Genomic DNA, 24,321 nt, shown 5'->3' with positions numbered 1-24,321 from the left:
GTTTTGGATTGCATGAATTTTCTAGAAAGGTCTGGAAAGGAAAAATATTTCAAGAATTTCTCACTAATTTTACACATAACTTGAACAGCTCTATTCAATTTTTACTTAGAGTCACCTTCAATTTATGGTAATATCCCTCTAAATTAACCATGCTTATGAATTTCAGTATAAATATGAACATTCATTGCAGAATCCTCTCCTCCTTGGAAACGATTCCCTGGAAAATAAGTTTCCCACCATTTCGTAACTTATTTTCCATGGAAGACTTTTTCCAAAATTGAAAATTTCCACCATCTATGGATGAAACTCAGCATATACAATTTCTATCATTGTTTGTACAAGTCATACAAATGGAATTAGAATTTGGATCTATAGATTGTTCCCTACTGGACCAACAAAAAAAAAAATCCGACCCCACCCATCAAATGTTTTCCACATCTCAAACTAATCTGCATCTGCTGTGAAATCAGGCTCTGGAGGTTTCTGCAATTTAACCAAATCTCTAGCAGTCTTATTCCTGAGCCTATGAACGCCACGAAGAGCATTGACCGCGAACCGGGAAGCATAGATGGTTGCAGCAAAACTAGTCGAGCCACCCATTAAACTATCATCAGTTTCATCAACCCCATATCCTTCTTCTTCTCTGCGACGAAGCTCAGCAACTTTTCTCTTGGAGTATCGCCTCCACGCTGCTTGGATAAAGCACGCAGCCCATGTCCTCCATTGCTGCGAGTAGAAACGGAATGTATGCTGAACTTGTCTGCTATGTAAACGCCTGAACTGACTAGCAACAAACTTTAATTCTTCGGCTTCAAGGGCAAATGCTTCGACCTCTGTCAAAGCTTTTGCTGTCCTCGTAGATGATGGAAGGTTAGCTCCGGATTTTGGGTCCAATGCCCAGGTTAGCAGTTCCTCGCCGCAAAAATCCCCTTCTTTCAATAAGCTGCGATTGAAGAACCCGGACCTTCCGCCATCGGTGGTCACACTCTCTAAACGACCACGTATTATGAAGAGCATCTCAGCCACAGGGTCGCCTTCCCTGACGAGGTAAGTTCTTTCGGTGTATAAACTGGGTTTCAGCCGTTCACATATGGCGTCTAGTAAACGCTCATCCATGTTATCAAATAAAGGGACCTTTCAACCACAAAAACAAGCATAAGATACTAAAAAACCTTTTGAGTATTTGAATAGCTGGAAAGGAAAAGAAAGAAAGAGAAAAGTGCTTACCCTTCTCACTAAGGCCAAACAGAGATGACGTTTGATATCCCTCCTAAGATCCTTGGGTAAGTTTTGGACCAAGCTTTCTTCATCTACACCTCGTGTTTCCAACCACTTGTATTGATCATATCTTCTAACACGTTCCCTAAGTTCTTGTGGAAGCAAGCGGTGATGCATCCACTGCTCCGAATCACGTCTTTTGACTCTCATCTCTTCAAGCCGAATTGTTAATGACTGAAGATATGTCTGTAGCAACAGAGGAACACTGAAAAAACATTAGCATCCATAATCCAACCAAGAGATTTCCTGAAGAAAAAGAATTCAAGTTGATCATAACTCAGGCTTCCAGTCTCTTGCCAAATAGATTTTCATGTACACATTTATAATAATAAGAATATAAAATGCTTCACAGATAACTTTGATATAAACTTTACCTGCATGTTGCCTATGAGGAGAGCAAAGAGAATGAGCCCAAAAATGGCAAGTGCTATCGAGAAGAGAACCTCTCCAGGGTAGGTACTGGTTTGAAGCCCTTGGCCAAGTGTGCTGTATAAGGTAGAAAAGAAATGTTATAGGGGTTAACATGTAAACACCTTCCACCTTAAATTAGCAAATTAGACAGTTTCAAACAAGTTTTGGATGCACAAACTGGAATGAGAATAAGAGCCCTTAATCAATTGGAAAACCATCTCATTTTCTACCTTCATGAATTAGATGTGCAAGTATGGAGGTAGATAATTTATTCATGGTGGTCACCCTATGAGCAGTAAAGACAAACATGAATATAGACTTGCAAACAAGTGATGGCTAAACAAGAAAAGGAAATGGCATCCTGCACCAATCGATTGATTTGGTACCTTAGAGATTAAAAGTAACAAAATGACTAGATAATTATGGAGCCATTAAAAATATGACTAGATAATTACGGAGCCATTAAAAAAATGAGTAGATAATTATGGATGATACACGTCTGTACAGGCATAGATAGCAATATGAGGGACGGTAAGATTGGCAAGCAAAAAATACAGGGTTAATACCGCTCCAGTCCCAAAAAAAAAAAAAAAACTTTACAAAAGCATGCCCAAAAGAATGAGTAAAAAAGAGAGAGCAAGTGCAAAGTACGTGTTTGACACTGTTCGATTCAAAAGAATATTAAAGAAAAAATGTGTAAATAAGCACGACACACACACACACCCACCTATCTATCTAGGCTTAGTGCACAGGGTACAATTGCTAGGTGATTGGGACACTTAATCTGATAGGCCATCACTGGGCGACCCAACAGGTCCAGGTCCGATATCAAATGGATCTCTTTTTGCAAGATTGAAGGGTAGAAATATTAACGGCTTAAAGCCATCCTAAAGAACACTTTTCCGCATATTTGATTAAAGGTCTAGAGTCATCCAATGAGTGTGGTCAAGGGCAATAGCCCAGATTTGTGATGGGTCTATGAGGTACGTGCTTGTTTTCCTTAATGAAAACGGTGCTCGTCTTAAAAGACATTTACCATATATATTTAAGATAATATTTACACTTTAAATGCCCCCGCCATCTTTTTGTTATATAAACATACATAAGTAAAGGCATTTTGATCTTTTTTTTAATTTGGTTTTCATTTTTTTACTCTCTCTACTCTCTCTCTCTCTCTCTCTCTCTCTCTCTCTCTCTCTCTCGAAGCCCGATGTTGGTTAGTTTGTTTTTTTTTCAAATGGTAAAGAGAAATTTCATTAAAAAGGGACCATGGTCCTGGAGACCGAGATAGTCAAAAGTATAAGAGACACAAGCGAGAAGAAAACAAATAAAACAAAAACCAAAAAGGGCTAGAAGATCAATATGAGTCCTGTCAACTCCAGAAAGGGCTAGAAGACCGACTTATGAATTAGCGGATCACCATAAATGCTGCGAAAAGGCTCAATATGAGTCCTATCAACTCCAGAAAGGGCTAGAAGATCAACTTCTGAATTAGCGGATTGCCATAAATGCTGAAAAAGCACCGGATGGCACTCAATGCGCTCTTAGGTTTCTTAGATCACTTTGGCAAATCTCCAAGGGATCAGACTAATCCATTTCAGCCATCGAATCATATTTAAGGAATCCTTTGACTATGAGATGATCGGTCTCACTATCATCAACTAATTGAAACCCATGCAGAATATCTATAACTTTCGCCTCGTTAGAATCCTTGATTCCAATAGGATAAGAGAATAACTATTATCTCGACCTTGCATATACCCTGCTCCTCAAACCCCCCAAGTTAATGATTTCCACTATCATCAACTAATCCAGAATATCTATAACTTTCGCCTCGTTAGATGATGGTCTCTGCTACAAACTTGTAAATGATGGAAGAGGATGATGCTTCAAAGACCATGGAGACTGAAAGTTTGGTGGTGATCGGGGTCAAGGGCATCTAGTGGCACCTAAGTTATAAATTCCGTTTCGTTCGTTCGAAACTTTTCGTTCCGCTACGACGAGAGAAATATTTTTTTAATAGTTAAAAATATGGAAAAAAAAAATCAGAAATGGTTAGAAAAATATAAGAAACACTTAAATGAACAAAATATGTAAAAGATCTAACATTTACTTCAAGGAAAATCTTAAGTGTGTTGACTAGTGCCTGACAAGATGAAATTTTTTTAGAGACGAAATCATGAGATTGTTTTCACCGGACTTTTGGGATTTAATAATGTTTGGACATTATTGAATTCATAAATTTTTAAAATTAGAAAAATACCCCATTGTTTGGAAGTTAATATTTTGACCCGACCCATTTTTTTTTCGAATTTTGGGTCTTGAAACTATTTTTTACTAGATCCGAATGGGGGTATTCCCTTATTTACATGTAAATCTTAAGTAAATGGACAATAAAAATAGTAAAGACATTTATTTGAAGGACTTTACATGTAAATACTAAGAAGCAAGAGGAAGAAAAAAGGAGAACTAAGAAGAGGAAACAAGAGATAAAGAAACACAAAAATGGGGAATTCCGGAAGAAACATTGCATTCTGCATGTTTCATCCGGAATTCCGGATTCCGGCAGAATTTCGTCCGGAATGGACCGGAATCCTGACCGGAACGGAATATATGGTTGTTCCTAGACCTGGCAAAAAGTGACCTAGCCCCGCGGGTCCACCAGGCCCGTCGGTAATTTACGGGGTCCGGGTCACTAGTTAGTGACCCGTTTGAAATTTTACCCGGCCTGTACAAGTCACGTCAAAACTGGGCGGGGCCGGGTGGACCCGCAGGTGCCTGTAAAAACCCAAATGATTTAGATTGTATATGGTGTAAGCCCTTATAATCCCGTATTTTTTAGATTGTACAGTACGGACCACATCTTAGGATGATCTAAAACGTCCATGTGATGAAAAACAACTTAAATTGGTTGTGCCCCAAAAATCATTTCCATAGGATGATCCTAGCCCTCCGATCTATAGAGGTTTCCATAAATAATAATATGCGATTCCTACATATATCAGAGGGCTAGGATCATCCTATGGAAATTATTTTTTAGGCTCAACCAATTTTCGTTATTGCCCATCACATGGACGGTTTGGATCATCCTATTATAGTGTGGGAATAAAAACAAAAAAAAGGGAAAAATCGGGTGACCCGCGGGTCCACCCGGCCCATACGGGTGGGGTCCGGGTTCACCAAATTGTGACCCGGCCCAGCCCACCCGTTTGCCAGGTCTAGTTGTTCCGTTCCGGATTCCAGACCGGAACCGGAATTCCGGTCGGAACGGAACGGAATTTATAACTAAGAGTGGCACTCAAAGTTGCCTGCACCATTGTCATAGGTGTGAAGGAATTCATGAAGGTGATGCCCTTCTTGTTATCGATTAACTTCCTAGCACCAGGGAAAGAGATGATGCTTGCACTAATGTTTTCTAGAGTATTTTTTCTAAAATACATATTAAACAGCTTATATATAGGTTTATTAAGATAAAATGCAACTTTTTGCAATACTATTGAAATTTAATGTATATCCTGGCTTTGATACCAAATTGACGTAGGATTGGGTGAGAAAAGAGACGAATAAGAGAAGAGAAAGAGAAGAATAGAAGAAGAATAGGGAAAGAGAAGAAATTAGGAGAGAAGAGAACTAGAAGCAGAAGAAGAAAAGAATTAGAAGGGAGAAATCTCAATCAATCAATTAATCATTCAAAACTTATTGAAGTTCCATACATGAGGCCTATATATAGGTAATGGAAATAAAATTCCATGAAAAATAACAGCCCTAAAACTAAAAACATTGAAATAAAATCCTAGACACTAAATAACATGGCAAACTAGAAACATGTAAATAGATACTATGGGCAAATATGCCACTTATTTGGCCTACTATCTGCATCACGATGTTTTAAAAGGCATTTTGCTAATTACTGTCACAAGAAAGGAAACAAAACCATTCAAAAAAAAAAAACGAAAGAAAGGAAACAAAATGTTTTTTTTTTGTTTTTGAAATGAAAGTAATCAAAATGTTTCATATGCAATCACATGTAACAATATACTCTGGGTAATGGTTTTTCTTGGAAGTTTGGAACTGCAAACACCTTACAAGATATATATTCCCTCCCACAACAATTTCCTTTAGACAGAATATCAATAATCTACAGGTTTGGGCTGTGAATTCCTTAAGTTCACCCGGAAATGTTCACAATAGCATCCAAAACACATGAATAAGAAACTTCTGGACATAGTCACAAATATGTCCCAGCAATTTCTTGGGATATTGTAGTTTTTTTGTTATTTTCGGGTTTATATCATGAAAAAACTGCAAATATAAAATATTTTAAATATAAATTTTAAGAAAAAACATAGGACAACAAATAATATCGTTAATTTATCACAATGGTTTGTAATATTTTCATAGCTCATAATAAAGTACGAAGATATCTTAATTTTTTTATAAATCTCGGGATAATTTTGGGATTTTGTCTTTTCATCAAAATGTTGTAATATTTTTGAAAGGGAAATGTTATCAGTACTACTGTATTTTGATGATGGCACTCCACACCATGGTTTTAAATTTCGACCGAAATCCGAAATTTCGGATTTCGTTGGAGACCGGCACCGAAATCACAGAAACCCGAAATAGTAATTTATTTCGTCCGAAATTTCGGTCGGAATTTCGGAATTTCAGTAGAAATTTTGTTTTTTCCGAAATTTCACCCAAAAAAAACTTTTTTTTTAATAGACCAAATTGGTTGAACCCCACACAATATTGATCAAAGAGATTTTCTTGGAAGCCATCAAAAGCTGGCCATCTTCCTTTGGCCGAGCATCGATCGCCCCGTACAGAGCCGGTTCTCTCATCGACGGTCGTTTTTTTCCATCGCCGGTTGCTTCCTCCATTTTTCTGGCGAATCAAATCTTGAGGATGATTGCGTAGCAGATCGTGCATTCCGTTGTTTTCTATGAGAGAATCGTGCGCTACGTTATCTAGTGCCGTTACCCACGAAGCTTGAGAAAGAGGAGTGTTATACACGTAAGTCTTGAGGTGTCACAATCAAATTTTAGAAGAGAGAGTTGGTTGTAAACTGGTAATAAAGATGAGTGTTGTACACGTAAGTCTTGAGGTGTCACAATCAACTTATAAAAGAGAAAGTGGGTTGTAAACTTGTAATATTTTACAGAAATTTCGACCGAAATTTTGTATAGAATAAAATAGTGTTTTCTTTGTTTCGCCGGATTTCGGCCGAAATTTCGATTTCGGTGGGGTCCGAAACCGAAATTTAAAACCATGCTCCTCACTTTATTAAAAGTACGGTATGGCCCACACCATAGGATGATCCAAACCGTCCATGTAATGGAACACAACATAAATAGTTTGTGCCTCAAAAATCATTTCCATAGGATGATCCTAGGCTCCTAGTCCTCCGATCTATAAGGTTTCCATAATATCCAGTTCTTCTACAGATCGGAGGGCTAAGATCAACCTATTGAAATGATTTTTGGGGCACAACCTATTTAGGCTGTGGCCCATCTAATGGACGGTTTGGATCATCCTATGGTGCGGGCCATACCATACTTTAAATGAAGTGAGGAGTGCCATCATCAAAATACAGTAGTGCTGACAACATTTACCTTTTTGAAAATAACTGAGATATTTGTAACTATGCATCTGGAGCAGTGCTACAAGGACATTTCTAGCAAGAATACAGTACAATATGGCATAGTGCGCACTGGTGCAAAAAAATAATAATAATACTAATACAATTTATTAAAAAACTACAGCCAATACTACCAGTATTTCAGGCGTAGAGGCCTCACTCTTTGTGACGAAGGAGGGTCCACGGGCTTAAGTCCCACTGTTTTCATGTTTCAGTCTGCTTGATCCAACTTATGTACCAACATAAACAGTAAAAGCTGCCCATTTAGTTAACTTACTAGGCTACTATCAAATAATAGCATTATTACGGGAGAATGAATCTCATTAAGACCAGATCCGAGGCAAATAGCTTGAAATAGTAGAAGTTGAAAAAGGGAAAGTTGCAAGTTTTTCATCAAATGGAGAAGGTCAATGATAGGATGACATAGAGATTGTGACTCATTCAGAGAAATCTCATTAAGACCAGAACCAAGGCCTACTTGAAATCTTAAAATTGAACTCAAAATTCGCCAAACAAAAGATAAATGAAAACTTCTTAGCCATCAATTAGAAAAGAATGGCATCTTACCTCAAATTTTGTAATCCCCACCACAAGCAATAACAATATTTGGACAAGAATTTCCCCGGCGCAACAATTCCAGCTGATAGAGCCTGTGTGTAGATTCCAAAATTAAACGGTGGATTATCATCATCTACAGTGCAGTTGCTGCTAATAACTTCCCTGCTGACATTGTTCCAGCCATCATAACCTTCCAGATACTGGTTGCCACAGTATAAGTAATTTTTATTACAATTTCCATAACTTTCACAAGCTTTATGCCAGCACGTGTCTTCACGTTCTACAGCTAACAAGTACCACAAGGCGCCAACTATCTGCATAGACATCAATTGCTGGATTTCAGATGTGCCTTGTGATTCTTAAGAATATTCAAGTTACAGTTTAACTACTAGTTTTGGAACATTAGTGATTTTTTTCCCTTTTTCTATACTAAGAAATGGAACAATATCAATTGAAACATTTAAAATAATGTTAAAAAACTGAGTCTACCCTGTTTAGGCCCTACCAAGTACCAAGTCAACCAAAAACTTGTTCAACAACTTGATTTAAACAGAAACTTATCAGGTCAATCATTGAGTCGTTCAAGTTTATGTGGTTTTGCCTCGGGTGAGTTCTAAACTCAGTATGGGTTTTTTACACATTCATTCGAAATTTCTAAACTGAGTATGAGTTTTCAAACATCTATTTGAAATTTTGAATTTCTTATGCAACACCAGATTTCCCTGATCATATCATATATTAGATGCTTCCCTTGGTCCATAATTTTAATAACTATAGCCATTGTAACTAGAAATAATCAAAATTGCCACTTCAAATAAAATAGCACAATGACAAATTGTATATCAGAGCTCCAAGATTCTTAGATCCACATCCCTTCCAGACTAAGAAAAATCATAACTTTGGGTGGATGCAATTTCAGAATAAAAACAATAAACACAATGTCCAGTAAAACGAATTGATAATTTCATAACTCATATTCTTTTCAATTGACACCTACTGGAGTTAAATTGAAATTTCTTCAAACTCCTTTTGATTTTTTACTATTTTCACTTAGAATTATTCTACTCGATTAATTTATTTCTTTTCAATCGACATTTATCGCAGTTTGATTGATATCTCTACAAACTCCTTTTGAGTTTTTAACATTTTCACTAAAAATTATCACACACACACATAATTTCTTTTCAATCGACACTTACTGCAATTAAATTGATATTTCTTCAAACTCCTTTTGAGTTTTTACGATTTTCACTTAAAATGATTTCACTTGATTATCCAGCATGTTGAACCTGATACCAGGAAAAGGTTGCGGATTTGGAGATGCTTGGTGGAGATGCCACATCGTGAAGGAGCGAGAAAGGCTAATTTTGATAATCTATAGCGTGGGATACATACATTGTAAAGGGACAAGGGATTCAAATTCCCTAACATGGCATGAGTACTATAAATGCCGCTCACAAAATGGAATTGGCATAGCTGTCGTTGCATGAGGGAGATTTTTACCATACGGAGGTCGTCAAATTCTCTTTCTAAAGAATGCTTCGTCCCCTAGTTGTAATCCGGTTATTGACTAATAAATAAATTTGTTACTTTAAAAATATTTTTTCCACTCAATTAATTTATTTCTTTTCTGAGTTGGTAAGCCCATAGTTTTAAAACTCCCCAGTGTCATCGTGGACTTCCCCGAGTCGACACCCTTTTCCCTTAGCCGTGTTTCACGTTTTGCCACCATGTTCCGCATTTTGTCCAGCAGAGTCAATAAAAACTTCTTTGACTCTCCCGAGTTATGACCACATCAACCAAGTACTCAGCCGAGTCAACCGCATTCTTGGCCGCAATTTGACCCGCATCCGCATTTTTAAACATTGGGTGAGCCCACGTCCATATCTTTTAGACATAGCTGTGTTGGAATAAACTGCAGCACTTGGACCCATGCCAAGTGTCCAGATAACACTAATTTATCACCAATTCGTCCAGATAACACTAATTTACCACCGGTTCCTTTTACCTTTGTTTTCATGCAAAATAAGATTTTAGTAAAAATAGTCTTACAAGCAAGATGAAAGGTCATGCAACATACAGCCACACGAGTCTCATATAGTGTCAAGTTGCGAAATAAAAGCTCAACCTGATGAACCCAAAAACCTGAAAATGTGCACCCCTAATTCATAGTAAATTCTGAAATCAGCTAATTTATCAGATCCAAAATTTGTTTCGTGATAGAGATGTGAAACATACTATAAAGGAACAGAAGTGCAGATGTGTAAACTTGTGAATTTAGGTCAATTAGTCCAGTATTAAAAAAGGACAAGCAAATCAAGCATCCACACGTGGAAATCAACATATGTGATTCACAATTTTGATGGAGGGAAAACAAATCAAGCACCCAAAGATGGGAATCGGAATATTTGATTCACATCCTGGTCACACATGTTTTGGAAACAACCTGACAACAAAGCCAAACCAATGGTAAGCAAGTTAAGAGGCAACACTAGGGCAATGAGATACCCCTCTGAATAACGACCATTCAAAAAAAAAGAAAAAGATGAGACAACCCTCTACCTCTAGAAACATGATTATGAAGTCAAGGCATAGACAGGGATCGGCAGGATAGGGGCACCTTCACATATTCTATATCTCTCATGAGATTTTATATGGTGTAAGGGCTTACAACAATACGGTACGGTACCGCCCTTGATATTTGATCCAACAGCAGCTCACTTTTTGAACTTTTTGATGAGCTGCTGTTGGATCAAATGTCAAGGGTGGTACTTCCACCGTACAAAGGCCTTATTGTTGTAAGCCCTTACACCATATAATTTCTCATCTCTCATATCCAAGGTTTTAAATTTTGGTTTCAGGGTTAATTTCGGTCCCCACCGAAACCAAAATTTCAGCTGAAATCTCGAAATTTCGGCCGAAATTCGGTAATGAGACTCGAAACGTCGGTTTTTTGGGCTGAAATTTGGTAAAGGATTAAAATATTAATATTTTAGCCGAAATTTCGGCGAAATTACTGAAATTTTGACCAAAATTTGGTACATTTCGTTAATTTCGGACATTTCGGTTTTGGTCTTGACCGAAATCCGAAATTTCGGTCTGAAATTTTGGATTTCGGCCAAAATTTAAAACCTCTCTCATATCTCACACAGCTTATTTCATTCATATGATGCAATCAACACATAAAAAAGCCATGCGTAGAGGAAATGTTGATCCTCAACAACCATTTAGAAAGAGCCCGTCAACATCTATATTCTGACTATTTTGAGGGATGAAAATGTAACAAAACACCAGAAATGCCAAAAGAAGCTGGAAAGAAAAATGACAGAAAAGTAGGATCTGAATTGTGACGGAAATGAATGAAACAAATCAAAACAAACTAATGTCAACCAATGTGCATTCACAAAATGAGCTTGCACTTTTTAATGCAAAAAAGGGTAAGATATGAACTTAGCAAGGTTATAAATCAGGCGTCACATATTGCCCTTTAATATTAACATAAATAAGCATCCAGGATCTCAGTAAAATGATCAAAATGCTTCTTAAAGTGATAGTTTAACATCTGAAAGAACTTGCATGGTTTGAGAAACTCTCAGGGTACTCGTATCATTTCAAGAAGCCTTTCCTGTGCCTACCTCAAGGAAGGCCACCTTTCTGATAAATAGTTAAGCTTGAGGAAAGGTGATAGTCACTATTTTGTCATTGTTTCCTATGTTCACTCTAGTATCGAAGCCTACTAGATATATCTCTAGACAATGAAGCCCCTTTGGTTCTCTTCGTCGCACCAAGGCTGACGTTGCAGCGGACTATTGTGAAACGTTGGTGTGAAATGTTTATCAGGATCGTGTAGACTGAGGTCCCTAGTTTGTGCCGATTCCTTTGTAGTGATGTCCTGTTTGTTGATCAAGGGTTTAAGGTTGTGTAGATCAATTACTGCCCTATTTTGTGAATCTCTATAATTAGTGAAAATAAAACTAGTTTTTCAAACATAGAAGTCAAGGATGTAGCTTACTTCCGTTAAACTGAATGGGCCTAATTATCTTCTATGGGCTCAATCCGAGTATCTTCATAATCAGTGAAAAAACTTAAATTTTCAAATGTCATGCAGATGTCAAGGATGCAGCTTACTGTTGTTAAACTGAATGGGCCCAATTACTTTCTATGGGTCAATCTGTGAAGGTAGCTCTCGGTCTCGGCGAAAAGGGGAAGTTGATGTTTCTGACTGTAGACCTAATGAGTCTGAAGTAAGTATGAAGGCTGCGTTCGAGAAAACTATCTAATAATGAATTGGTTGTGGATTGCAAGAAACCACAAGTTAGTACAAATTACTAGTTCTTGACATGATTAGGAGGTCTGAGAAACAATACGTGAGACAGACATATTCTTCAGACGAGAATCTCTCTCATATGGATGAACTTTTTGAGAATATATTCTTATATCAACACGGAAACCAGAGTATATTATTGACTTGGGACAAATCACAACTAAGCAGGTTTGCTTAGAAACCAGAATTGGAAATCGTGAACTCAAAGAAAATATGGGTTGAATGATGGAAAGAAAGTAACAAATTTGGATAGTAATAAAATACTAGGGTTGTGGCATGAAAATATGACCAGATTTCGAAAACTTAAGATTTTCCATGAGCAAAATTAATTATAATAGCAGTCCACATAAAAGCATGCGATACTTCAACAATAGAAAAACTCACAAATATTACAATTCTGAAATTTCGGCAAGTCTGAAAAAAAGTGATTCAATCCCCATGTGCAAAAATCTCACAAGGTCTCAAATCTCACAACTCCCATAACAATTTGCAATGTGCCTAGTGAAAAAAAATCAGGTTCTCAATTTAGGCGTTTGCGTTTCAAAGAGATTGGGAAATCTAGGTGATTTAGGGTTGTGGGGAAATATGTCTTGGAATTCGGGTAAAAAATTAGAATCTTGGATTCTAAAATATGTGATTAGATTGTAAAATATTTCTACTAGATTTAGAGTTGGCTTGGAAGGGTGCAGACATATATCGGGAAGGTGTAAACATATGCAGTAAAGTTGCAGGAAAGAGTTTTGGCAAGAGTAGGTAAGAGTTTTGGCAAGAGTAATAGGTGCATGATAGATTTGAGTTAGGATTAAGGTTTATTCGGTAAGGATGGGATTTTTAGGAGAAATGGTTTTGGGTTTTAGGTATGAGGATCGTGAGTGTCAGGTTCTGGTTAGAATTTAATGTTTGGGAAAGGGGCTTTTGATGATTTTGAGTGAAACAAGGTGGGCGCATGGTTTAGGGTGAGATGAGATGGGTAAAACAAGAAGAAAAGTTAAGGTTTTGAGGTTTTAGGCAGGGGAAGGAATATTTCTAGTAAATGTGGAGAAAAAGCCAAGAAAGGAAGAGAGAAAATAAGAGAAATAAAGATTACAAGTAACAAAGAAACAAAACACGTATCCCAAGGCATCCCACTAAGAGTTTTCCTTGCATTTCACCAAAGATCAAGAAGAAGCTTTTCTCCAAAAGTACTCAATATCAATGTCAAAGTGCATAGTGTCCCCCAACCCAACATAAAATATTTATATCAAACAAATAAAAATCCAAAGGACTAAACTACGCTCAACTCTAAACGTTCAAAAGAAAATTAAAAAAATTGTAAAAAAATAACGTCCAAAAGGGGGGCGTCTAATAAAGAGTGAGGCCTCTAACACTGAAATATTGATGGTATTGGCTGCAGTTTTTTACTTAATAAATTGTATCCATTTCAAAAAGGGTGGCCTTCCACTAATAATAATCAAAGAAAAAATAACGTCCAAGTGGTATGCCAATAAGGGCCTCCCGTGAAATCTGAATCATATTTTAAAAAATATAAGTGGGCCCATCGGGCATCTGAAATATGTATGCAACATCCGTGAATCATATGTGCATTTGGACCATCAATCTGGGACATCTGAATCAAAAAATCTAGTCGTTCATCCAGATCGAAGTCTTATGCATGTACATTTGTTTCCTTTGTCACTAGTATACTCAGAATCCTGAGTCTGGATCCCCATCAATTATAGCACACTAACTGATATGTGGGGAAAGTTGAACGTGGATCAATCCTTTACATCCAATGCGAAGCTATTGAAAACACAACGAGAAGAGCTTAATGCTACTAAATTTCATATGGTATGTGAGAACATGGTTTTAAATTTCAGTTTCGGTCCTGAAATTTAGACCGAAATTTCCGAAATTTTGGCCAAAATTGGTAAACCAGAAATTTCGGATTTTGTAAAATTTTGGTTTCTGTGAAATTTTGGTTTCGCTTTCAACCGAAATTTAAAACCATGTGTGGGAAAAGTTGAACGTGTATCAATCATTTACATCCGGCACGAAGCTATTTAAAACGCAATGAGAAGAGTGTAAGGTTACTCAGTTTCTTTCTAGACTAGGCCAAGAATCTCATTACGTTTGTGGCCAGATACTGGCTACCAAACTCAACTCAACTCAACTCAATAAAGCCTTTGTCCCAAGCTAGTTGGGGTCGGCTACCAGAATCCTTTAGAAACTGGCTACCAAAAGCTTCCCTTTTTTAATAATCTTGATTTGCAACTTTAGCGCTTTGGGTTTTTTATTTCCTTCTCAGTTCTCACATATGAGGGTGGGGAGGACATGGTAGAATGACATGCGATAGCTCATAAGGTATGTGAATTGATGTGGCTGAAGACTCTTACGGAAGAGATAGGTGTTTAACAAGAAAATAACAATGTTTTATTATAATCAGGCTATTACTTTCATAGTGTGTAATCTAGTGCATCATGACAAAACCAAGCAAATTGAAGTGGATTGCCACTTTGCTTTTGAAAAAGTCACAAGCAAGCTAATATCTACTCTGTGTTAGGCCAAAAGATCAACTAGTGAACATATCTAAACATGCTCTTCATCAAAGTCAGTTTAGTTTCATTTGTTCGAAGCTGGGCATGGACAAACTTGAATGGGGGTGTTGAGATTAGAACGTGTTTTTAGTAGTTTATTTTACATTTTAGTGATTAGTTTATATGTTATGATGTGGGTTATGCCCATTTTCATTAATGTCATTATTGTAAATCTTGTTTTCAACCCTCTCCATTTTCATTAATATATTGATTTCTTCTTCTTTACTTCTATTCTCTTCCCTGCATTCTACTACATCTTGGTGATCTTCTCAAAGGCTCTCTTCTTTCTATTACTTTAACAATTGTCAACACAAAGATGTTGGATCAATCTCCACAATAAAACCCCAATAATCCCTCAATGCTAATAAAGTTTCAACTCCCAAGCATATGAGGGAACACCAAAAGAATGACACTAGAACACTTGTTCTAGTGCCTAATGGAGAGCCTTCCAGACCAATCGTCCATAAATACCTTGGTCTTCCCTGAAAATTATGGTCTTGGAGACCAAGAGTGGGACCCTATTATCTAAAGCTTCGGTTCACGATTGAAATTCAGGAGGGGCCCTTCTCGCTTGCTCTATAATTCCTTAGCAGTACTACTATGATCAAGGGCTATATCCTCTATCCAATTTGCATATCTCATATCAAACTACTACTTTCCAATTTACGTAGTGGGGAAATTACTGCAATGGTAAGTTTTACTCCCCAAAGTGCCAAAAGTGATAAGAGAGGCTAAATGAGATGTCAACAAATTAGAGAAAACAATAGCATAGAAAATGGCTTGAAACATGGTGATGGTCCATAAGCTCGGATTCTGAAAAAGAAAACAAGCTGGAAGCGGTTCTTGCTTAGGGTGAGGATTGCCAGATTCACCACTCCTAGTATAAACCAGCTCCTTCAAGGGCTCGGACAAAAAGATGAAGTTCGATTACTTGCCATTCTACCGCATACACCTACATGGCTATTTGGACAACACCAAAACTGCCCAGCAATAAGTAGTCCGTGCTATGAAACATAACGATCAGATAAATGACAAACCATACATTAATATCATATTAATACCAAATTACTCTGATACTTACATGGCTAGCAAGCATGTACCATAGTAAATAGTATGCAGCACCAGCCCAAGCAGTTTCAGCAAAGACACCAGCAGTCCTTTTCAGCTCTGAAGTTAAAGGAAATATCCGGAGAAACCGGGGAATATATTGAAGCAAGACAATGAATAACAATGCATTTTTTGTAGCCAATACATCGCTGCCTTTTGATCCTCCAAGGAATCTCCAAATCACAATCTGCACATAATAGGAAGGAGTCAGCAAAATATGTGAAGTGTCTCCCTAAACACATACAACCAGAAAACAGAAAAATCCAAACATAAACCTGACTTATGAAACTCTTCTATAATAAGCAAATGCTTCATACAATATTAGAATATAACCATTCAATATATATATATATATATATATATATATATATATAGAGAGAGAGAGAGAGAGAGAGAGAGAGTAGAGTTCCTGAGGTTAACCTCATATAAGCTTATATGAGGTGGCGCTCACAAAACATAAGGCGCCCACTTTGTTTGGATGATCCAAAGTCCAAACCATTCATTTGCAAGGCCCCATCATAGATAGGGTGTGTACCAAAAATCAGCTCCATTGGATCATCTTAACCCCTCCAAAAGTGGAGGCAAAAAGTGTCTATCCATTTTGCCCTCCACTTTTGGATGGGCAAAAATCAGCTCCATTGCCCTCCAATGGAGCTGATTTTTTGTACACACCCTATCTATGATGGGGCCTTTCAAATGAATGCTTCGGATAATCCTAACAATGTGGGCCCCTTATGTTTTGTAAGCGCCACCTCATATAAGCTATATGAGGTTAACCTCAGGAACCCTTTTCTCATATATATATATATGAGGAAAAAGATTGTGCACTTGAGCGCACCAAGCTTATGGTGCGCTCGAGGGCCCAATCACATGGGGGCCCGACTTTGTTACGATGATCCAAAGCATTCATTTGAAAGGCCCTTACATAGATGGGGTGTGTACAAAAAATCAGCTCCATAGGATCATCCTAACCCATCCAAAAGTGGAGGGCAAAATGGACAGACACCGTTTGCCACAAATATGCCCATTTTTGCCCTCCACTTTTGGAGGGGTTAGGATGATCCAATAGAGCTGATTTTTGTTACACACCCTATCTATGATGGGGCCTTGCAAATGAATGTTTTGGATCACCACAAAAAATGTGGGATCCATGTGATTGGGCCCTCGAGCGCACCATAAGCTTGGTGCGCGAGCGCACAATCTTTTTCCTCTATATATATATTTGACCACTAGAGATACCATATTAAATTCAAAAAATTCATCATTAATATGTTATTTAAAAAAACACAACCTACAAACAATGCAGGAATTACTTCTTTGTCAAATGGAAAAAGGGAAAAAGAAAAGGAATCCATGTATGTGCGTTGGCTCCTTTTGCATTTTCATGCCGTTAACAAAGTATCATTTGCCTGTTAAGAGAAAAAAAAACGAAATACAATGTATGCAAATCCATCTTACCAAAAACAACCAGCACACCTTGATCAAAATGACAATATCATTTCTAAGAACATATCCAGGTAACATCAATCATCCGTATGATTCCTCATCTCTTAGATTGGGACGAAGGTTCAATCGGTTGCTGAATGGCAACCTCGAAATATTTATGGATATTTTTCATAAATTTTTTGACTAATTTTGTACAGCATAAGTGGAGTTTGTCAATTTATAGGTTATTGAAAAGTGCAAGAGCCAAGCTTTATGATTACAAGAGATGAAGGTACTGGAACAAATCATTCGAATAAGAAACGGAGATGAAGGTAATGGAACAAAGAGGATAATTGTCATCAATTTTTAGACCTTCTCGATCAGATCCAAACATAGAAAATATTTTTCGAAGTGGTTTGGTTCCCTTCGAGCAGTATTGAAGGCACTGGAACAAATCATTCGAATAAATTTTGGTTATTTTCAGTTTTTTTTTTTAATTGAATGGAAAATTATATAAAAAACTTTACATTTACAGCAAATACTCCACTAATTACACCATTCCCCTCATGTTTTTTATTTGCCTAATAGAATCTCTCAGCTCTTTTGCATCCCGTCTCCTGCTAACACTTGATGACTTCCATCCATTGAAATTGAGTTTAATGCATCAACAGCTGGTGCAAAATACTGAACCGATAACCCTACAGAATCTTTCCCAATATGAAGTTGAGACCCAAAACCAGAGTGCAAGAGATTCATTTCATTAGACCATAGCATTACGATTATAAGAGATGAAATGTAGTGATCCATTACACATTTCAGCAAAACATGAAAAAAGAAGTAAGAACAGCACTATTATACTACATGACTGAACTGTCGAGTAGCAACTATAACAACCAAAAAGGCTGGTTAAGCATATCACATAGTATCCACACTCGTACATAAAAGAATTCTAAAACAATAAATGCAATATTTCAATTTTCAAATCATCATTTAAGACAAAATCATGTAGCAACGTAAGCAAATAAATATGGATTTCGCAGACAAACAAAAACAAGGTTTCCAATTTGTGGGCCCCAAAACCGAAAAAACAACAAACTTGAGAACAGTTATTCAAACCTGTGGAAGGGGTAGCACAGCCAGAAAGTCTATGATAAAATACCGTCTCAAGTAGCGCTTAGCTATTTGTGCAGGGTCTATCACAAGTTCACCTCTGCCAAAAACCCGAGATGATGGAGCAATGTAAGCTGTGCGGAATTGCAGAGCCATGTGAATAACATAGAATAAATCAATGACGGTCCGAATCGTAGTGGATGCTATCGCCACCTTCCGGTCTATGCTGAGGCAATTCGATTCAATATCAACTACTGGAAGATAAAAAAATAAAGGATCCACAGATACCGCCAGAATACAAGATATGAGGAAAAGCCTATTCCAAAGCTGAAGGAATTTGTCTTGAGGGTCAAATATCTTCTTCTCCGAGACCTTAAGATCTTCTGCAAAAACTGCCTTAGAAACCCCAAATCGAAGCGATCGACCAAGTGACTTGATTCTTTCAGACCCTTTTCTCATCCCTCTCTTGAAAGATTTTGATGCAGTGTTGGGCTTCTTGCCACGACTCAACCCCTCGATATTAAACCCACACCGGTTCATCCCGCTTGTATCAGACGACAAGGATACTCTGGAGTCCAAGTCATCCAGCCTAAAATATAAAAACCAATGCCAGTATAAACAAAGGTTAGATGCTATAGTATTTTGCTATAGTACTAAAAAAGAAAGCATAACTAACAGGATGAAGAACTATATAACCTCTAATTTCCATTCAAAGAAAGGAGCATGACAAATACTATAATGAACCTACCAAATAAAACCATTTTAACTCTAATTATAAAGCCTTCCAACATACACTAACAAAGTCTGTAAATCCAGACTGACATAAATAAAGGTTTATAAGAAGCATTAGAAGCTTTGTGAAAATGAAAGATATGACCAGTGCTAGGATAAAAGTTCAGAGGAAGTTCTAATCCCACATTGAAACCAAGATTCAGTGGAAGCTGAAAGAGTCGAAAAAGAAAATCAAGGGTTGGAAAGAAGTGTCCTATAGATTCCTAAAAGGAGAAAGGCTAAAATGAGGATAGAAGAACAAAGGTAGCGAATACTAAAGAGTACGAGTATGAGGATATTTTCTCCGGAATGGAAAAATCATTTGGTGTCAGAAATCTAATCTAAGGCTTTGTGGCTTAAAGAGAGAGATAGGCACACTGTTTTTCTCTCAAGATAGCCAATGAAAGATATAAATTGTATCATGTATGACATGTAAAAAAAAAAAATTGTATCATGAATGACATGTCCAAAAAAAAAAAAAAATTGTATCTTGATGAATGGACTCAATGGAGTCTTCGTAGAGAATGATTGGATTGTGGAAGATATCGTGAGATTCTACAAGAGGTCTACTATAGGGATGAGAGTTTTTTCACTGGCTTGGAAAGCTCGTATATCCGCTCCTTACCAAGTGATAAAACTCGTGAGCTTGAATTGGGGTTTAGTGAGGCCTAATCACGCATCTTCTATATCCTTAAGCAGTTAAAACAATCAAGTTGTTGAGGAATCAAGAAACTATCATGATACTCTTTTAGAAAGTAATAATGTTTCATGCTGGTCAAATAAATTAGAACATCGCATGGACATGTACTGCTCACACAGGATTTTTAATTCCCATAAAAAGTTCTGGCCACCATAAATCACATATGTAGCCACCATGGATAAGAAAAAAGACAAGCCCACCAGTGAAGATAATTAAATAAGGGAGCTGATATTTCCCCACCCCCTTTTTGCACACATGACCCTTTTTGTGCGAAAAATGAATTGTTTTTGTTAAAATGGCAAATTACTTGTCCAACCCGCTTAATCGTAGAACTGAGATGGATAAACAATGAGGAAACAGGGAAGAAAAGAGGGAGGGAAAGAGAAAGAGTGACTGAGCGAGAGAGAGAGAGAGAGAGGATGTCCAATTACAATGGGAGATATGTGACATATACAATGGCTATGGTTCTCCTCCGTGTAGAAGCAGCAGCCATGGCTGATTCAATGACAATGATGATTCCAACTATAAGTAAATCTCGATTGACTCCTCTGACCTCTCTATTCATTTTCCTTTCTCATTCCTCACATTCAAGATTTTGGTTCAGCAAAATGAAGGTGAAGTCGATTTAATTCGGTTTTTTTTCTTTTTATGGCTCTTTGTGTGTTTCTATCAATAACCATCGGATTCAGAGTTAACCTTTGGTTGGGAGATGGATTTTTTTAGCCGTTAAGGTCAGGACTTGAGCACAACACAGCCCTTCATTAAGGAGTGAGCATCATTTGCTAGTCTGGTCACTTGGTTAGCCAACCAGAGGGGCTTCACCACAATCTGCTTCACGATTGAGCTCAACACAGTCTCTCTCTCTCTCTCACACACTCTCTGCCAGAAATATTAATCCAATCCACAATGATGTACTGGAAAATACAGCATTTTTGTTACTTGACGTACCGTCAGAACAAGCAAATGCAATGGGTACTACCCATAACGATGTACCAAAAAAATACAACATTTTTGTTACTTGACCAACCATCAGAAGAAACAAATATAACAGATACTAATCAATAAGATCGATGAAGTAGCCATTATTGCAAAAAGCAGGCAATTGAAAGCAATGCTCATGCTTGTAGTCCTCCAAGCTACCCAAATCCATTATTGAAAAATGCAGGCAATTGAAAGCAATTGTCATGCTTGTAATTCTCCAACCTACCAACATTTCTGTAATTCTCCAACCTACCAACATCTCTCTCTCTCTCTCTCTCTCTCTCTCTCTCTCTCTCTCTCTCTCTCTCTCTCTCTCTCTCTCTCTCTCTCTCTCTCTCTCTCTCTCTCTCTCTCTCCCATAAAGGCATTCAGTCCATAATGCTGTACCAGGAAATACAACATTTGTGTTACCTGACCAATCTTCAGAAGAAGCAAATACAATAGTAAGATTGATGAAGTAGCAATTAGAGCAAAACACAGTGCATGCGTAGTGTTTTGATCTGAGATGTCAATTCTTCCATGTTTCAGCAGTAGCATATTGTTCCATGGAGCTAAGGTCCAAAGGAATAAATGTGCGTGCGTGCGTGGTAACGTGTCAATATAGTTAATTTTTTGAAAGAAAAGGTGGGAATGAAAACCGTAAAGAAAAGGGCAGCAATATCAGCTCCCTAAAATAAAGGTCTTCAAAGAGTTTACATTTGCTGCCAACTAAACAAAGGGCTTCATAACCTTTCAAAGATTGAACTAGCAGCTACAACACAATGCACTCTCCAGTCCCATTGGCCTAATGAATTCCAAGATAAAGCTTCATAACTTTTGATAAGCTTCATACCAAAAAGTGAAAATGAATGGAACATTTGAAAGAAAGGATGCCCACGGTCACTGTGGGGAAAACGATCAAACAGGTTGCAGCCTTCACTGGAAAGCAAAACAGTAAAAAGGCTCATAGTGGGGGAAAACACTAAAAAGACAAGCTTCATTGCAAGGACAAAATAACAAAGGCTAGCCTTTACCATGGTAAAAAGGCCAATATCTATGGATAAAATCTAATAACAGCCGTTGGTTTTATTATAGCCAGCTAGCAAGAAGAACTAAAAACACGCTTCCAGGTATGACTTGTAGTTGGCTGAAACTAATTCGTTTTGGAACATTTAGGCCAAATCTAGAAACAGTGGCTACTTTAAGTGGTTAATATCTAATTAGGTTTCGCCTCAAGTGATTGTCACCTATGGGCAAAATACTTGGACAAGTGGTCAATCAAGGATAAAGCTCTCCCCACCACTTCGATGCACAGCAAATGCCACCAGCCAATGTAGCGAGCTTTGCCAAAAAAGAGCCCTTTACCAAGGATTCAAGACGATGCAATAGAAAAAAGGCATTGAGTCCAAGTTTAATACTCATCAAAAAATCCAAAATTCTAAGTCCAGAGTATTCCTGCAACCATCTTCTCCAATCAGTGAAGACAAGAAGATGTATCATCTAAAAAACCGACCAGGGAGATCTGGGGTAAGCAAGAACGTAAGACATCCTAGAAGGAATGAAAGAGAACCAAAGAATAGATGTATTCCAATTGTGAGAAAGCTGCCCTAAAAAGGAAAACATAGCAGCATCTTTGCTTGTGGGTTTTCTGTGACAAACTTTCAAATGTGAGCGTGAACTTTTGTTAAATTTCTTCAAGGTTAAAAATCGCTATTTTCCACAGGAATTAAAAAGTCAAAGAAGATGAATTAGTTTCAATAGGCAAAGAGGCGAAGAGACTTCAGTAATTGTGGAATATCTAAAAACTGTTTCAAATTGGCATTGCTAGACCGAAATCATGCTTAAAACTTTCATTTGTTTTGTGGCTGGCACTACTAAATTTTTGTGCAATTATGAACTTTAATCTCATATCTCTAGCTAAAATTTTAAGACGAATATGGAAGTGGACAAGCAATTAAGTACTCAGCAAGGAGAACTCTGGTAGAGTGAAACTTGAATCAAGAAGGAAAGATATCCCAATATAATAAATACAAGAACTCTGTTAGAGTGAAACTTGAAACAAGAAGGAAAGATGTCCCAATGTAAAAAATACATAAGAGAAGAGAGAAATAGACCATGGAAGGAAAGTGCAGGATTACATAAACATTATACTACAGTGTCACTTCCACCCTCATTGTAGATGTGGGTCAAACAATTCATACTTGATGAAGAAATGTTACAAATGTAATAACCTACAACGGCAAGACAGGCTTATCGAATACATGTTAATGATACTTTGGCATAATAATACTAATCAAAATTAGGTTAAATCTTAAAAATGTACTTAATACATGGAAAACAGCAATAGCAAATTTCATAACAAATTAAAAAGAGAGTGGATGTCATTAGATATGAAAACATTGTTGGCTTATCAATTTATCATGTACCTTACAAACTTCTCTCTCTGACCGGCCACATACTGCGATTTGTAACCACCACCACCACCACCACCACAATCAAACATTTTGTACAGATTAATATCACAAAGTTACCAAGTTGCAGATCATCACATGGCGGCCATCCACAGAAGAGTTACAGCTCAACACAAAATCAAAATAGTGGCCTTTGCATCCAATGTCATCGATAAAAAAAAAAAAACTCCTACACCACAAAGCCACAAAAACATGTCAAAGCAGCACTATATTCCCAAACCTACTAATAAATAATGATGCTTGTAAAAATGCAATTTTCTATTAAATTGAAGGGTTTTTGTAATGGGACATGCCATAACCACCCAATAAAAATTATCCCTCAGAAATGTTTTTCTTGCAATCCGGAATAGCAGATTCCTGGGAGAATTTCCCCTGCTATGATCTGATGCTCTCAATTAGATGTATGTTGCAGTCACTGAACCCTATAATCCAAAACTTTCAAACCCTAGAATACTAGAATTAAAGAAACCCTAAAAATCCCAATTCCAACTTAAAAATCACACAATTTTCTTGCAGCAATTTCTCTTTTAACCTTATGTAATCCATGATCATCAATACCAATCAGAAACAACATGAGCAACCAGAAATACGTGGAGAAACAAATCCGAACTTTTTCAAAAAAAAAAAAAAAACCTGATTGAATACCTAAAATCAAAAACTTCGATTCGTTTTCTTCGTTTCCTTAATTTTTTTCGTGAAAATCCTCAATAACCTAAGGCGATGTTATAAAGCTGATAAATTTCAGAAATTTTCAACAACGGAAAAAGAATGGAATGGATTGAAAAAAGAAAGAAAAATAAATAAATGAGATTATAAGGTTCTTTTGGGATCCTTACTCTTATTCGGAGGGTTGTAAGGAGAGAGAGAGAAACAGAGAGACAATTGTGAATACGAAAATTGCAGAAGAGAATAGAGAGACGAGAAGGTGATGATGAAAGATTAGGATCAATAGTCAGGATCGCCGTATGGAAGAAACGGAAACCCCCTGTTTT

At 37.2% G+C, this 24,321-nt stretch overlaps 1 protein-coding gene across 1 annotated transcript; it reads right to left on the bottom strand.

Moving 5' to 3' along the window:
• Nucleotides 1-297: 297 nt before the first annotated feature.
• On the bottom strand, nt 298-24,321 carry LOC143892857 (putative cyclic nucleotide-gated ion channel 5). The gene is made up of 8 exons (XM_077397766.1): nt 24,166-24,321; nt 23,285-23,498; nt 18,434-19,016; nt 15,867-16,079; nt 7,898-8,202; nt 1,653-1,764; nt 1,228-1,464; nt 298-1,134 (listed from the first exon to the last, which is right to left on the bottom strand). The coding sequence occupies exons 2-8, from the start codon at nt 23,359-23,361 to the stop codon at nt 445-447; spliced, it is 2,217 nt and encodes a 738-aa protein (XP_077253881.1). The 5' UTR covers nt 23,362-23,498; nt 24,166-24,321; the 3' UTR covers nt 298-444.

The sequence above is a fragment of the Tasmannia lanceolata genome, unplaced genomic scaffold (assembly GCF_043159265.1).
Source record: "Tasmannia lanceolata isolate RefF3 unplaced genomic scaffold, GAP_Taslan_0.1 ptg000015l, whole genome shotgun sequence".
Lineage (NCBI taxonomy): Eukaryota > Viridiplantae > Streptophyta > Magnoliopsida > Canellales > Winteraceae > Tasmannia > Tasmannia lanceolata.
The sequence above is the reverse complement of the archived record's forward strand: the minus strand, read 5'-3'. Positions and strand labels throughout refer to the sequence as shown.

Excerpts from the sequence above, each read along its gene's own strand:
- LOC143892857 (XM_077397766.1), bottom strand. The coding sequence starts at position 23,361 with ATGTTTGATTGTGGTGGTGGTGGTGGTGGTGGTTACAAATCGCAGTAT. Across the intron at positions 19,017-23,284 it reads CAGAGAGAGAAGTTTGTAAG|GCTGGATGACTTGGACTCCA; the intron begins GTACATGATAAA and ends TTTATATTTTAG. Across the intron at positions 16,080-18,433 it reads CTGTGCTACCCCTTCCACAG|ATTGTGATTTGGAGATTCCT; the intron begins GTTTGAATAACT and ends TATTATGTGCAG.